Here is a 13,696-nt window from a genome sequence, read left to right on the forward strand (position 1 = left end):
TATTGAAGATGCCCACCCATACACGCAATCCCTTCTTACCTCTTGTCTCTTCCCTAGTTCAATAGCTCGAGTTTGCTGCCATAGGGTTATAACTGAAGCCAAATTAATCATGTAACAATATACCGGTAGTAGCTTAGTATAATAGTAGACAATCTGCAGTCACTTCCTGTTGAGATATAGGCTTAAATTTATGTCTACTCAGAGGCTGGTTACAGCAGACGTACTGTGGCATCTCACTGAACGCGGGCGGTTATGAAGAGTGGCGTAAGGAACTGTCACACGGCTAGAATTATTGCTGAAGTATGTTTTATTGTGGACAATTTATACAATGTGGACTAGCATGTCATGCAACGTTGACTAACATGTCATAGCTGGAGAGCAATTCACACACTGTCACTTTTTCTTAAAATTCCTTCAGCGTTCATTTTTTTTTAACTTACATTGACATAAAACTTTGGCTAATATTTGACACTGCATCTCAAATATTTTTTCTACACAACGTTCCAAGTGTCTTGAAGCATTGCAGTTCCGTGAACAAAAGTGAAACGCTTGGTAAAAACAAAGAAAAAAAACAGGAGAAATAGTAAACAATATGTAAGTTTTACTAGTTTAAATCTCTCCTAGTTCAAGTTAAAGTAAATTACACTGCAAACCCTCTATCATCCCCCCTCTATAACCCCTCTATCACCCTCTCTATAACCCCCTCTATAACCCCCTCTATAACCCCCTCTATCACTCCCTCTATCACCCCCTCTATCACTCCGTCTATAACCCCCTCTATCACCCCTGACTAGTACCTATAGAAGAAGGATGACTAATCAGCAACTGAGGCTGCGTTGACTAACATGTCACTTAAGGAGTTGACTAAACATGTCACTTAAGGAGTTGACTAAAACATGTCACTTAAGGAGTTGACTAAACATGTCACTTAAGGAGTTGACTAAAACATGTCACTTAGGAGGTTGACTAAAACATGTCACTTAGGGGATTGACTAAAACATGTCACTTAGGGAGTTGACTAAAACATGTCACTTAGGGAGTTGACTAAAGCATGTCACTTAGGGAGTTGACTAAAACATGTCACATAGGGAGTTGACTAAAGCATGTCACTTAGGGAGTTGACTAAAACATTTCACTTAGGGAGTGTACTAAAACATGTCACTCAAGGAGTTGACTAAAACATGTCACTTAGGGAGTTGACTACCATGTCATTTAGGGAGTTGACTAACATGTCACTAACAGATAGTTTGCTCAGGTACTAAGAGAAACTTCTCACGTATAATGAGGCTTTAGCTTTCATCCTTACTTGTCTCTCATGCGCCACTCTGTTTGTGTTGACAGCAAAGAATGAGTATACTCGTACCATACAAGTGGGAGTTCCTTGACTATAGTCCAGGTTCCTGGCTGGTGGAAGTGGTGACAATCCTCACCCCCTTCGATTGGAGCTCTACAGACATGGAGAGAAACTCAAGCTGGCTTTACTCTAATATGACTTTTGACACAGTATCGGTGAACCTCAGCTCAGTGGTGTTTGAGGAGAGTTGTGAGATCTCCAATGATACCCCCTCCATAATTACAAATAGTGGCCAGCTCAACTGCTCATCTTGTGTTGAGCTTAATAATGAGGTAAGTGGCTCTCAGCAGCAGCTACTTAATATGATTGGCTGTCAAATGGTAATTATTTAATATGATTGGCTACCGAATGATAGCTACCTAATATGATTGGCTGCCAAATGATAACTACCCCAGTTAATTGGTCGGCAAATGATAGCTACCTAATATGATTGGCTGTTAAATGATGGCTACCTAATATGATTGGCTGTTAAATCAAACAACTAATATGATTGTTATTCTTAACTTTTATCACTTTCTATTTTGACTCTTTTTGCTGTTACATGTTGTTGTATCTCTCTGCATGTTGAGAGTTGCTTGTACGAACAGAGCAGCCATAATTTAACGACCATGATGGCATAGTAAAACAAGATTTCACTCCATATGTGATGTAGTGGAATGAGTGTGAGATTTGAGTTGGAATGACCAGCTTCTTCTATCCATTGCAAGAAAAGCTCAATTTTTGAACATCCGTCACCTCATTGAAAGTGTGCTATTATTTACAATTTCGAACAAAAGTATTAGTGAAGGCGGTCGCTTATCCACCTCTTCGACAATCTTTGCTGTAATAACCAGTCCATCTGTCTAAAGCCACTTTTAGAGGTGAGGAAAAAATATTGCTTTAAACGGGATTTGAACCCAGAATGTTAGGCTTGGTAGACCAACACTTCCACCTGCACCAATCGACCTCCTTAATTTTTTCCCTGCTTTAGAATAACTAAGCTGATAGTTATTACACCTGATTATATCCCATGATGCACTAGACTGCTTGGGTAGTAATTTAACATTATTTGGATAAACAATGCTTGTAATTATAATGTTGGTATGCTACCGATTCATTGGTCAACTGCAATAAACGATAACACAAGAAGCTATGCGAACGGCATCGAATGATTGGTTCAGATTGTCGGTCCTTACCAAATTGTTACCAGACATGCATGTACATTTTATCAAGTTCCAAGAAGTCTGAAGCTTCAAATAGGCTGAAATTTAGTGATTGCGTGTAAAGGCTCTGCTGCATACAACGGTCTTAACAGATTGTTTCACATGAAATGTTTAAGAATGCCACATGAAACAAAGTTGCCCATTATGCTATGCTTAAAATCATCTAAAGCTGGTCTTTAGGTTGAGTAGCAGTGAACTTTTTCCAGTCCCCTATATTTAATGTCGACAGCTTTATTTCTAGTTTACACAAGAATGAATCTCAACAAAACTTGCTATGAAACCTCGTCGGGAAATTCATTTGGGCCAAAATGACGAGTCTGTTAGGTTTTCTGGCCTTCAAGCAATGACAGGTTTAATAAAACCGTTAGGGAAGGTCAAGGTGATTGGGTAGTTATAAGTTTTGTTGTATTTCTATTGGATGGAGCTTTAGATCAATTGATTATTAGAAATTGATGATGTTCAGGCTTGCCCAGATTATACAGCTAAACTTCATCATTTGCTGAATTGTGAGTTATATAAAATGGCCGGACAAGTTTTGCTAAAGTTTGACTGCTCGGAGGAAACTGATGATTCATTTCATCTTACATGCAGGTGTCATTGAAGTCTCATTCTCCTGTAAACTAGGTCTTAGTAAAGAGGTAATTGCAAACTGAAATAACAGCTGCTGGCCAAATCTTCATGCTGTTTCCAACTAGTCTAGACACTTGAATGGTTTTTCCCATAGACAAAATTAAATGCTGCGTAGAAAGCCTGAGGTTCACTTATATCGAAACTGTCTGTTTTGTTGACTCGATGATGCAAGTGCTGCATTTCCCATTTGTTCCTAAATTATGTTATTATTGGAAAGGTTATTCAGCTCAGCGCTCATATTTTAGTATTCCATCACGGATGCTGTCACAGTACACCTCGTGCAGTACGGGGCAGCGCTTGACTGCAGTTCTACTGACGTCCTGCCTTCACTTGATGGCTACACAGCCGGTGAAGAAGTGACCTTCAACTTTACAATTTCACATAATCCTTTTTCGACGGAGTCAGCAAGCATCCTCAAGGTGAGCAGCCAGTCTACAGGGTTGTGTTTGCATTACAACTCATCAGCGTTCCATCAACTGAAACTTTCAGAAACATCAACAATTGATTGAGTGTAGTTCCCTAGAATACTCCTACATAGCAACGATTGATTGAGTGTAGTTCCCTAGAATACTCCTACATAGCATGATTGAGTGTAGTTCCCTAGAATACTCCTACATAGCAACGATTGATTGAGTGTAGTTTCCTAGAATACTCCTACATAGCAACGATTGATTGAGTATAGTTCCCTAGAATACTCCTACATAGCAACAATTGATTGAGTATAGTTCCCTAGAATACTCCTACATAGCAACAATTGATTGAGTATAGTTTCCTAGAATACTCCTACATAGCATGATTGAGTATAGTTCCCTAGAATACTCCTACATAGCAAATACTGTATCAAAAAGTTAATGAAAATTTCAGTCGGTTGTATTTGTCTCAAGGTGCTTCTTGACTACCTATGCGAGGGGGATACACGGTTGGGTACTTGCGCGGCATTTGAATTCTATTCACGTATTTTTCCCCAATTTTCAAAAAATTGCACAGTTTTGCTTTGATTAGGGTAGAATAACAGAGTCGGGTGGGGTCTGTTGGCGGTGGATAGGAGCAGATGTGTATAATAGATGTGTATAGGAGCAGTAGATGTGTATAATGGATGTGTATAGGAGCAGTAGATGTGTATAATAGATGTGTATAGGAGCAGTAGATGTGTATAATAGATGTGTATAGGAGCAGTAGATGTGTATAATAGATGTGGATAGGAGCAGTAGATGTGTATAATAGATGTGTATAGGAGCAGTAGATGTGTATAATAGATGTGTATAGGAGCAGTAGATGTGTATAATAGATGTGTATAGGAGCAGTAGATGTGTATAATAGATGTGTATAGGAGCAGTAGATGTGTATAATAGATGTGGATAGGAGTAGATGTGTATAATGCGTCAGTAAAAGCTGTTGCCAAAAATCTTTAAAAGTATTTTAGTGATTTTAGGCTAGGACAACTGAAATCTTGATTTATTACGAGCTCACGCGGTGGAAAAATGTTTTATTGGATTTATACTCAAGTATTTAATAGAGGTATCACCGTGTCTGTCATATATCAGTGGATACAATGTGTGTAAGACAACTCCAAGTTTATGGATACATCTAGCACTAAATAAATGCTTATTGCCCATTGATGCAATAAATATTTTTTCGATATTTTGTTTACCTTTAAATTAACATGTTTCAGTAACTTTTACCAACCTGAAAGGATGAAGATAGTTTGAGTTAGTGAACTATAATACAAAATAATACAAATATTGGTTGAGTCTGTAGCAAACTCGCAGTCATTAGTGCTGTGACTAGTGCCAGCTGTGACTAGTGCCACCTGTGGCTAGTGCCACCTGTGACTAGTACCAGCTGTGACTAGTGGCGGCTGTGACTAGTGCCACCTGTGGTTAGTGCCAGCTGTGACTAGTACCAGCTGTGACTAGTGCCAGCTGTGATTAGAGCCAGCTGTGACTAGTGCCAGCTGTGATTAGTGCCAGCTGTGACTAGTGCCAGCTGTGACTAGTGCTAGCTTTGACTAGTGCCAGTTGTGACTAGTGCCGGCTGTGACTAGTGCCACTTGTGACTAGTACCAGCTGTGACTAGTGCCAGCTGTGGCTAGTGCCAGCTGTGACTAGTGCCACCTGTGACTAGTGCCAGCTGTGACTAGTGCCAGCTGTGACTAGTGCCACTTGTGACTAGTGCCACCTGTGACTAGTACCGGCTGTGACTAGTGTCACCTGTGGCTAGTGCCACCTGTGACTAGTGCCAGCTGTGACTAGTGCCAGATGTGATTAGTGCCACCTGTGACTGGTTCCATCTGTGACTAGTGCCAGCGCTGACTGATAGAGCAATATATGATTTTTATTACAATCATAACAATCAACATGTATTTGTATAAATGTCAAAAGGCCTGAGGTCTTAAATGTGCATTATAGAGCCTCTCAAGCGTCCCTTAGCCTTTATATGTAAGCTGAGCATCCTGGGCTAATCTTTGTTGTTTATTGAAGGTTGAGGTGGATGTAGGAAATCATGCGCAGGTCATTTCTATGCAAGCCTTTTTATCTGATGCAAATGGAAGTGTTAGCCTTAGCCCGGTGGTGGGTACAAATGCTTGGGTTATTGATGTCTCCAACTTCACTGAAGCCTCATCTATGTTGATCAGTACGTCGGCAGTGTTCAAAGACACCCTTCCCCTTGATGACCGGAGGCAATATATGACGCTAAGGCTAGACTGGACCAGTGACTCAGGTGAAGTTAAATATGCCATGCAATACTAACCAATATTGCATGTTATATGCATATTGCATATAACATGCAATATTAATAACTGCATTGTGCATTGACTACATGGCGCAATAGCTAAATGGCGCAATAGCTACATGGCGCAATAGCTACATGGCGCAATAGCTACATGGCGCAATAGCTACATGGCGCAATAGCTACATGGCGCAATAGCTACATGACGCAATAGCTACATGGCGCAATAGCTACATGGCGCAATAGCTACATGGCGCAATAGCTACATGGCGCAATAGCTACATGGCGCAATAGCTACATGGCGCAATAGCTACATAACGCAATAGCTACATGGCGCAATAGCTACATGGCGCAATAGCTACATGGCGCAATAACTGCATGGTGTAATAATGCATTAATGACATATAGAGTAGTGTAATAATTTTGCCTAAAATAGTACACTAATAGCATATCTAGTAGTACACTAATAGCATATCTAGTAGTACACTTATAGCATATCTAGTAGTACATTAATAGCATATCTAGTAGTACACTAATAGGATATCTAGTAGTACATTAATAGCATATCTAGTAGTACACTAATACCATATCTAGTAGTACACTAATAGCATATCTAGTAGTACACTAATAGCATATCTAGTAGTACACTTATAGCATATCTAGTAGTACACTAATAGCATATCTAGTAGTACACTAATAGCATATCTAGTAGTACACTAATAGCATATCTAGTAGTACACTAATAGCATATCTAGTAGTACACTAATAGCATATCTAGTAGTACACTAATAGCATATCTAGTAGTACATTAATAGCATATCTAGTAGTACACTTATAGCATATCTAGTAGTACATTAATAGCATATCTAGTAGTACACTTATAGCATATCTAGTAGTACACTTATAGCATATCTAGTAGTACACTTATAGCATATCTAGTAGTACACTTATAGGATATCTAGTAGTACACTTATAGGATATCTATTAGTGTACTAAAGGTATAGAAGGCATTACAGAATAACACATGAACTAATGCGCAGATGATAGGTTATACATTGATTTAAGAATAACGTATAAAGTAGTGCGCAAGTACAGCTATTCATATCTAGATGATGTTGTTTTAGCTAACGGTTTGTTCCTCACGAATTATTGCAATACGTGGTACAAAACAGATGTTGCAAGTCTTAATGCAAATGGCTCATACTTGAACATTCCGGAAGTCTGGAATGTTGGGCAAGAAGCTGAGGCCATTGCTACCATCACCTTGCCTCCCGGCACAGTTGATGAGGTCTTCATGCGCCTTGGTGAGTTTTCTATCAATGTCTATGTACCTATTTTTATTATACCTTAGTCTGAGATGCACACTAGTCTGAGATGTACGCTAATCTGTGATGTACATTAGTCGGAGATGTACACTAGTCTGTGATGTACACTAGTCTGAGATGTACACTAGTCTGAGATGTACACTAGTCTGAGATGTACGCTAGTCTGTGATGTACATTAGTCGGAGATGTACACTAGTCTGTGATGTACACTAGTCTGAGATGTACACTAGTCTGAGATGTACACTAGTCTGTGATATACACTAGCCTGAGATGTACACTAGTCTGTGATCTACACTAGTCTGAGATGTACACTAGTCTGAGGTGTACACTAGTCTGAGATGTACACTAGTCTGAGGTGTACACTAGTCTGTGATGTACACTAGTCTGTGGTGTACGCTAGTGTGAGATGTACACTATTCTGTAATGTACACTAGTCTGAGATGTACGCTAGTCTGTGATGTACATTAGTCGGAGATGTACACTAGTCTGTGATGTACACTAGTCTGAGATGTACACTAGTCTGAGATGTACACTAGTCTGAGATGTACACTTGTCTGCAGATGTACACTAGTCTGCAGATGTACACTAGTCTGCAGATGTACACTAGTCTGAGATGTACATTACATTAGTCTGAGATGTACACTAGTCTGAGATGTACACTAGTCTGCAGATGTACACTAGTCTGCAGATGTACACTAGTCTGCAGATGTACACTAGTCTGAGATGTACATTACATTAGTCTGAGATGTACACTAGTCTGAGATGTACACTAGTCTGCAGATGTACACTAGTCTGCAGATGTACACTAGTCTGAGATGTACATTACATTAGTCTGAGATGTACACTAGTCTGCAGATGTACACTAGTCTGAGATGTACATTACATTAGTCTGAGATGTACACTAGTCTGCAGATGTACATTACATTAGTCTGAGGTGTACACTAGTCTGAAATGTACACTAGTCTGCAGATGTACACTAGTCTGCAGATGTACATTACATTAGTCTGAGATGTACACTAGTCTGCAGATGTACATTACATTAGTCTGAGATGTACACTAGTCTGCAGATGTACACTAGTCTGCAGATGTACACTAGTCTGAGATGTACATTACATTAGTCTGAGATGTACACTAGTCTGAGATGTACACTAGTCTGCAGATGTACACTAGTCTGCAGATGTACACTAGTCTGCAGATGTACACTAGTCTGAGATGTACATTACATTAGTCTGAGATGTACACTAGTCTGCAGATGTACACTAGTCTGAGATGTACATTACATTAGTCTGAGATGTACACTAGTCTGCAGATGTACATTACATTAGTCTGAGATGTACACTAGTCTGAAATGTACACTAGTCTGCAGATGTACACTAGTCTGCAGATGTACATTACATTAGTCTGAGATGTACACTAGTCTGAGATGTACACTAGTCTGTGATGTACACTAGTCTGAGATGTACGCTGGTCTGAGATTACGCTAGTCTGAAATACACTAGCTTGAGATGTACATTAGTCTGAGATGTACACTAGTCTGCAGATGTACACTAGTCGGAGATGTACACTAGTCTGCAGATGTACACTAGTCGGAGATGTACACTAGTCTGCAGATGTACACTAGTCGGAGATGTACACTAGTCTGCAGATGTACATTAGTCTGCAGATGTACATTAGTGTGAGGTTTAACAATCTTCATAACAATCTTTCGTAACAATCTTCGTATCTTCGTATTAATATGTATAATATATATATATATATGTATATATTATATGTACATATATATATACTATATAGTCTTACTCTGTAGTATTAGCAAATTTAACATCCGTTCTTTGAAAGTAACATATGATAATGGTTAACCATTCCCAAATAGGGTCTTTAAAAGAGTTCAGATTAACTACTTTCAAATGTTTATTTGATAGTTCGTTTACAGATTTCAGGGAATACTGATTTTTATTTATAGAGTTTGAATCCGACCAATCAGAAGTAGGTTTAGAAATGGTCGAGAGTACAGTGGAAACTTCACATCCATTAGTCGTGGTAAGCCACCCACGACGAATTGTATACAGGAGGAAAAAGCGATCTGTATCTTACCAAACAATTTCTATTGGTCCAATAACCAACCCTGCCAACCCGGGTGGTCCTGCTACCGTTGTCGTTGCAGTAAGTTGCGCCATAATTTATTTTTGACTACAAATGACTCTTTCATGGCTTTTTCATAGGAATAGAGCAGACTATGTTACTCGGAAAAATGTTAGGAGCGCTTCTCTCTTGTGCTTAGTATTTGTGTTGTTTGATATGAACACATTTTTCTCTGTTTGTAATTAGATGCCTTCTACCTAATGCATGTCTTCTATCCATCTTTAAATCGGGTCTGAAACGCATTATACATGTATATTTACCTTTAGTGCTCTTTGACTTTCTTACTCACTAATCACAATTGAACCAACCACAATTGACCAACCACAATTGACTAATCACAGTTGAACACTCAAAAATTGACCAACCACAATTGAAAAATCACAATTGACCAATCACAATTGACCAATCACAATTGACCAATCACAATTGACCAATCACAATTGACCAATCACAATTGACCAATCACAATTGACCAATCATATTTGACACACCTGCATCAGAGTTATAAAAATCTTTCCTTGAATTAGTCAAATAAATGGAATTTTTAATAAGTTTTAATAATTATTTTAAAATAATTTTGCTTTATTAGACTTACAAAGCAAAATATAATTGTATTCAGTTTTAAGTTTAAAAACTGCTTACGGGATCGATTTAGACTTGGCTAGCAGATTTTCTGTCTTTTTATGTAGGCCAAGTTTCGACCAACATTTACATCGCCACCCTCAGCTTCCATCAACACCTCAGCATCTCTAATTTATGCAGGAGTTACGACACCATTTGGAAGTTTTTCTTCTTCAACAGCGAGTCCACTTTTAACTTTTTCCAAAATTACTCAGGTAGGTCACATTTAACGATGATTTGTATTGGAAAATTTTCTTATAATAGGAAACTAGTAGCTTGTCTATGAGTAGTAAATTTTATAGCGCGTGTTTATTTGTCGCTGTAGCAAATCGATACCCAAACAATATTGGTAAATATTACGGGCTATCACGCAGCGAATTCGACCGGTGCAGCAGTAGATGTGAATTTGGCGGACGCAGAGGATGGCTTCACCATTGTTGGCTCAAGTGAGTTTGAATGTTTATGGTACCCAAAATCAGATGAGACTATGAGGGCTCTGAATGGTTTAAATTTGGAGTTGCTAAAATAATGGTTTTGATTGGTTTATTTTGACTAATTCCGTAACAAGCCCATCTGTTTGTAGTGCGTGAAGTTTTTGAAAATTAATTATAATTCAAGCAACCTGTATAACAGATTTTTTTTACGCACAAACAAATATTTTTTGTGTTTTTCTTTAAAGAGAGAACATGTCTCCTTGGTTTGTTCATGCCTGTGTATATTCTATTTTATAGCTGTCGCCAAGGGTGGTATGTACATGTTGCATGTAGATGTACCGTGCTGCTCTTTCTATTGCTTCTAGTAATATTTCCATTCCGCTTACGGCTCCATGTTAACCGCGGCTCTTGCATGCACCAGGCTTGGTAATACAAGTTAATACCTTACAACGAGCATATAATCATGATATGCTATTGAGGCGAGTGCGTATGTTGGAGAGATTGTTATTTGAGCTATGATTGGCAGATGGACTGCTGTTTATCTTGTGAATGGTGGAATAGCTTTTGTCATCCATAAAATAAGCAAATAATACTTATTTGTAAAGCGGATTATCTCATCTTGCATGAGAAAAATCTAATGCATGTTTAATCATGAGCTTTCTAGTGTATTGTACCAGCTCGGTGGTTTGTTTAAACGTCATGCATATTTCTTACATTTAATGGGAAAATCTTGTTTGAACATCATTGATACACGGACATCACTTGACCATTTAAAGTTATTAGGTGATAGATCATTTGCTTAAGTGATCTGCTGTGTAGTTGATGTTTTAAATATTTCTAAAACACAGTTATAGAGATGTCTCTAAAACACAATTGCAATAAAAGAAAAGAAAAATACAATAAAATTTCTAACAATGTATTGTAATTATATTTAATTGTTAGTCACACCTAAAACTGTACAAGCTCTTTACTCTCATTTATAGAGTAACTGACACTCTGACATCCTGACAAGCTGACACTCTGACAAGCTGACACTCTGACATGCTGACACTCTGACAAGCTGACACTCTGACAAGCTGACACTCTGACACTCTGACAAGCTGACACTCTGACAAGCTGACACTCTGACAGGCTGACACTCTGACAACCTGACACTCTGACAAGCTGACACTCTGACAACCTGGCATAAGCTCTTTAAGCTTTCCAACAAATTATATGACAACTGTAAAAAAGCATAGGCAATGCACAAATATCATTCCTCATCTTACATGTTGTAGAATCTTTTTGGTTCTCGTATTGTTCAGGTTTTGGTTGGAATGCAGTGGCTGGTGATCAAATCATTTTCACTGGTGAGGGTTCCATATTGTTCAAGATGAGCCAGTTCAGTCTGACAACCGATCCCTTCATACTAACATATAGAGCTGTGTCAAGGGGTGATGGCTTCTTTCCTCACGGTACTCATAACAACACTGCGAGTCTTCAGTGGAAATCAGCTCTGGTAGGTATAACCGCCATATGTACGGTACATATATATGTATGTATATATGTATGTATGTATACTCCTCTCAGCTAATATTATAGGTTGGGTCCCACTATATCGCGGTATGTAGGTGTTAATCACGTATCTCGGTGGTCATCGCTAATAACCTTTTCACGAATCCATCAGCTTTTACATCAGCGAATAGTCCTTGGTATAGCGTTCTCAATATAAAATGTGGTGACGGAAACAATGAACTTCTAGTTCTGCAGTAACTATCATGAAGGAAAATATAAATCTAGCAATCCGTAACAGTCAATCACCATCCTTGAATCGGTGAACATTGCACAGGCTGTTGTAGCTGCTCGGTGAACATCTGTAAAGTTTGACAGCAGCAATATTTTCTGACGTATCCGCATTAACTGGACGATACCATCAGTTACGGTGCACAAAGTCTATGAATAATCACTGAGAGGACAACTCCAACATATGGCCATGTAGTGTGAACCAAACTTAAGGATTATGAAAGGGAGATACTTCATTCACTTGTGTTTGTGGTGTAAAGCTTGTGCGTCGATGTTGCAGGCTGGGCCTGTGATCGACAGCCTTTACAGCTACAGCTGCACTAACCGCAATGATATCTACGAAGAAAGCTTTCTTTATAAGCATGGCATCACAGCAGGAGTTATCATTGCTGGCTTCTTTCTCGGCATCATCCTCGTTCCTATCATCATCGCTATAGTCGTGTTAATTCTTAAGAAAACCAGGCCAGGGTTTGGAACGAGCATTCAGCCTTCCGCAACTGACTATGGAATGGTGAGCATCCAAAGCATTTAGTGTATGTGTCATCCTATAACTTTACATAGGGTGTTCTCTAGTGAGCCAATGAAGCGTTCCCCGCAAATCTTAAAAAAATCCTTAATAAGCTTCACTATTGGTCAATTGATCCTCTAGCTAGCTCTGCCATTGGCCATTTTATTCTTTTAGCTTTACTATTGGCCAGTTTATATTTTAATGACTTTATTATTGGCCAAATGATTCCTTAACTAGCTCTGCTATTGGCCAGTTTATTGCATAACCATTTGCAGCTCTGCTATTAGCCAATTGAACTATTAACTAGTTGTTCTATTTAAGACTTTAGTTATTCTAGTTAACTGGTAACCGAATTAATCTAGACCGCAACTGATTACTATGTGTGATACACATAAGAGTCCTTGAGGATTAACAGCGACCTTTCTGGTTAACAGAAAGTTCATAAGCTGAAAGAATCTGATGACACCGAGTCTTTCATTAGCTACCCTGTCAGTTGTTTGTTATACAGATGTCAAAACAAACTAACAACAACTTGCTGTTGGATGCCGATCAGAAGTTAAAGCAAGGACTCAATTCTGCCATGGTTGATGTTGATGACAGCATCGTTGCAGTGCTTTCTCTCAGAGACAAATTCACTACTAACAGGGAGCTTGACAAGTAAGTCTTTTTTACCCCATAACCTATGTCTCTTTACCTTATACCTTATTTGCGCAATGTTACTAAATGAAAGGGTCTAGAGTGACTGACTCAAATTAAATAATAATATGTTTCAGTCTAGACATTCAAGGCACTGTTGAAGTGGACAAGCGGATGGAAGAGGAAAGACTAAAGTCTATGTACTCTGTACTCACTTCTCTCCTTCTTAGCATGGTGAAGAATGGAGACATTACCAAGTAGGTATTTCCTATCCTACTGCAGATGTAGACTTGTTTGTATTTTGAATAACAGTATTATTATTTATTATTATT

The 13,696-nt window shown here is 38.7% G+C and overlaps 1 protein-coding gene across 1 annotated transcript in view; it reads left to right on the plus strand.

Moving 5' to 3' along the window:
• LOC137394509 (limbin-like) overlaps positions 1-13,696 on the plus strand; it is a 28,880-nt gene that overhangs the window by 258 nt on the left and 14,926 nt on the right. Inside the window, exons 2-13 of the mRNA XM_068081232.1 lie at positions 1,342-1,626; positions 3,432-3,605; positions 5,667-5,907; positions 7,041-7,220; positions 9,205-9,404; positions 10,073-10,219; positions 10,330-10,450; positions 10,736-10,750; positions 11,743-11,936; positions 12,501-12,731; positions 13,237-13,385; positions 13,502-13,621. Of these exons, the coding sequence (XP_067937333.1) occupies positions 1,342-1,626; positions 3,432-3,605; positions 5,667-5,907; positions 7,041-7,220; positions 9,205-9,404; positions 10,073-10,219; positions 10,330-10,450; positions 10,736-10,750; positions 11,743-11,936; positions 12,501-12,731; positions 13,237-13,385; positions 13,502-13,621 (2,057 nt within the window). The remainder of the gene's footprint in view (positions 1-1,341; positions 1,627-3,431; positions 3,606-5,666; positions 5,908-7,040; positions 7,221-9,204; positions 9,405-10,072; positions 10,220-10,329; positions 10,451-10,735; positions 10,751-11,742; positions 11,937-12,500; positions 12,732-13,236; positions 13,386-13,501; positions 13,622-13,696) is intronic.

Source organism: Watersipora subatra, chromosome 4, assembly GCF_963576615.1.
Source record: "Watersipora subatra chromosome 4, tzWatSuba1.1, whole genome shotgun sequence".
In the NCBI taxonomy this organism is placed as follows: Eukaryota; Metazoa; Bryozoa; class Gymnolaemata; order Cheilostomatida; family Watersiporidae; genus Watersipora; species Watersipora subatra.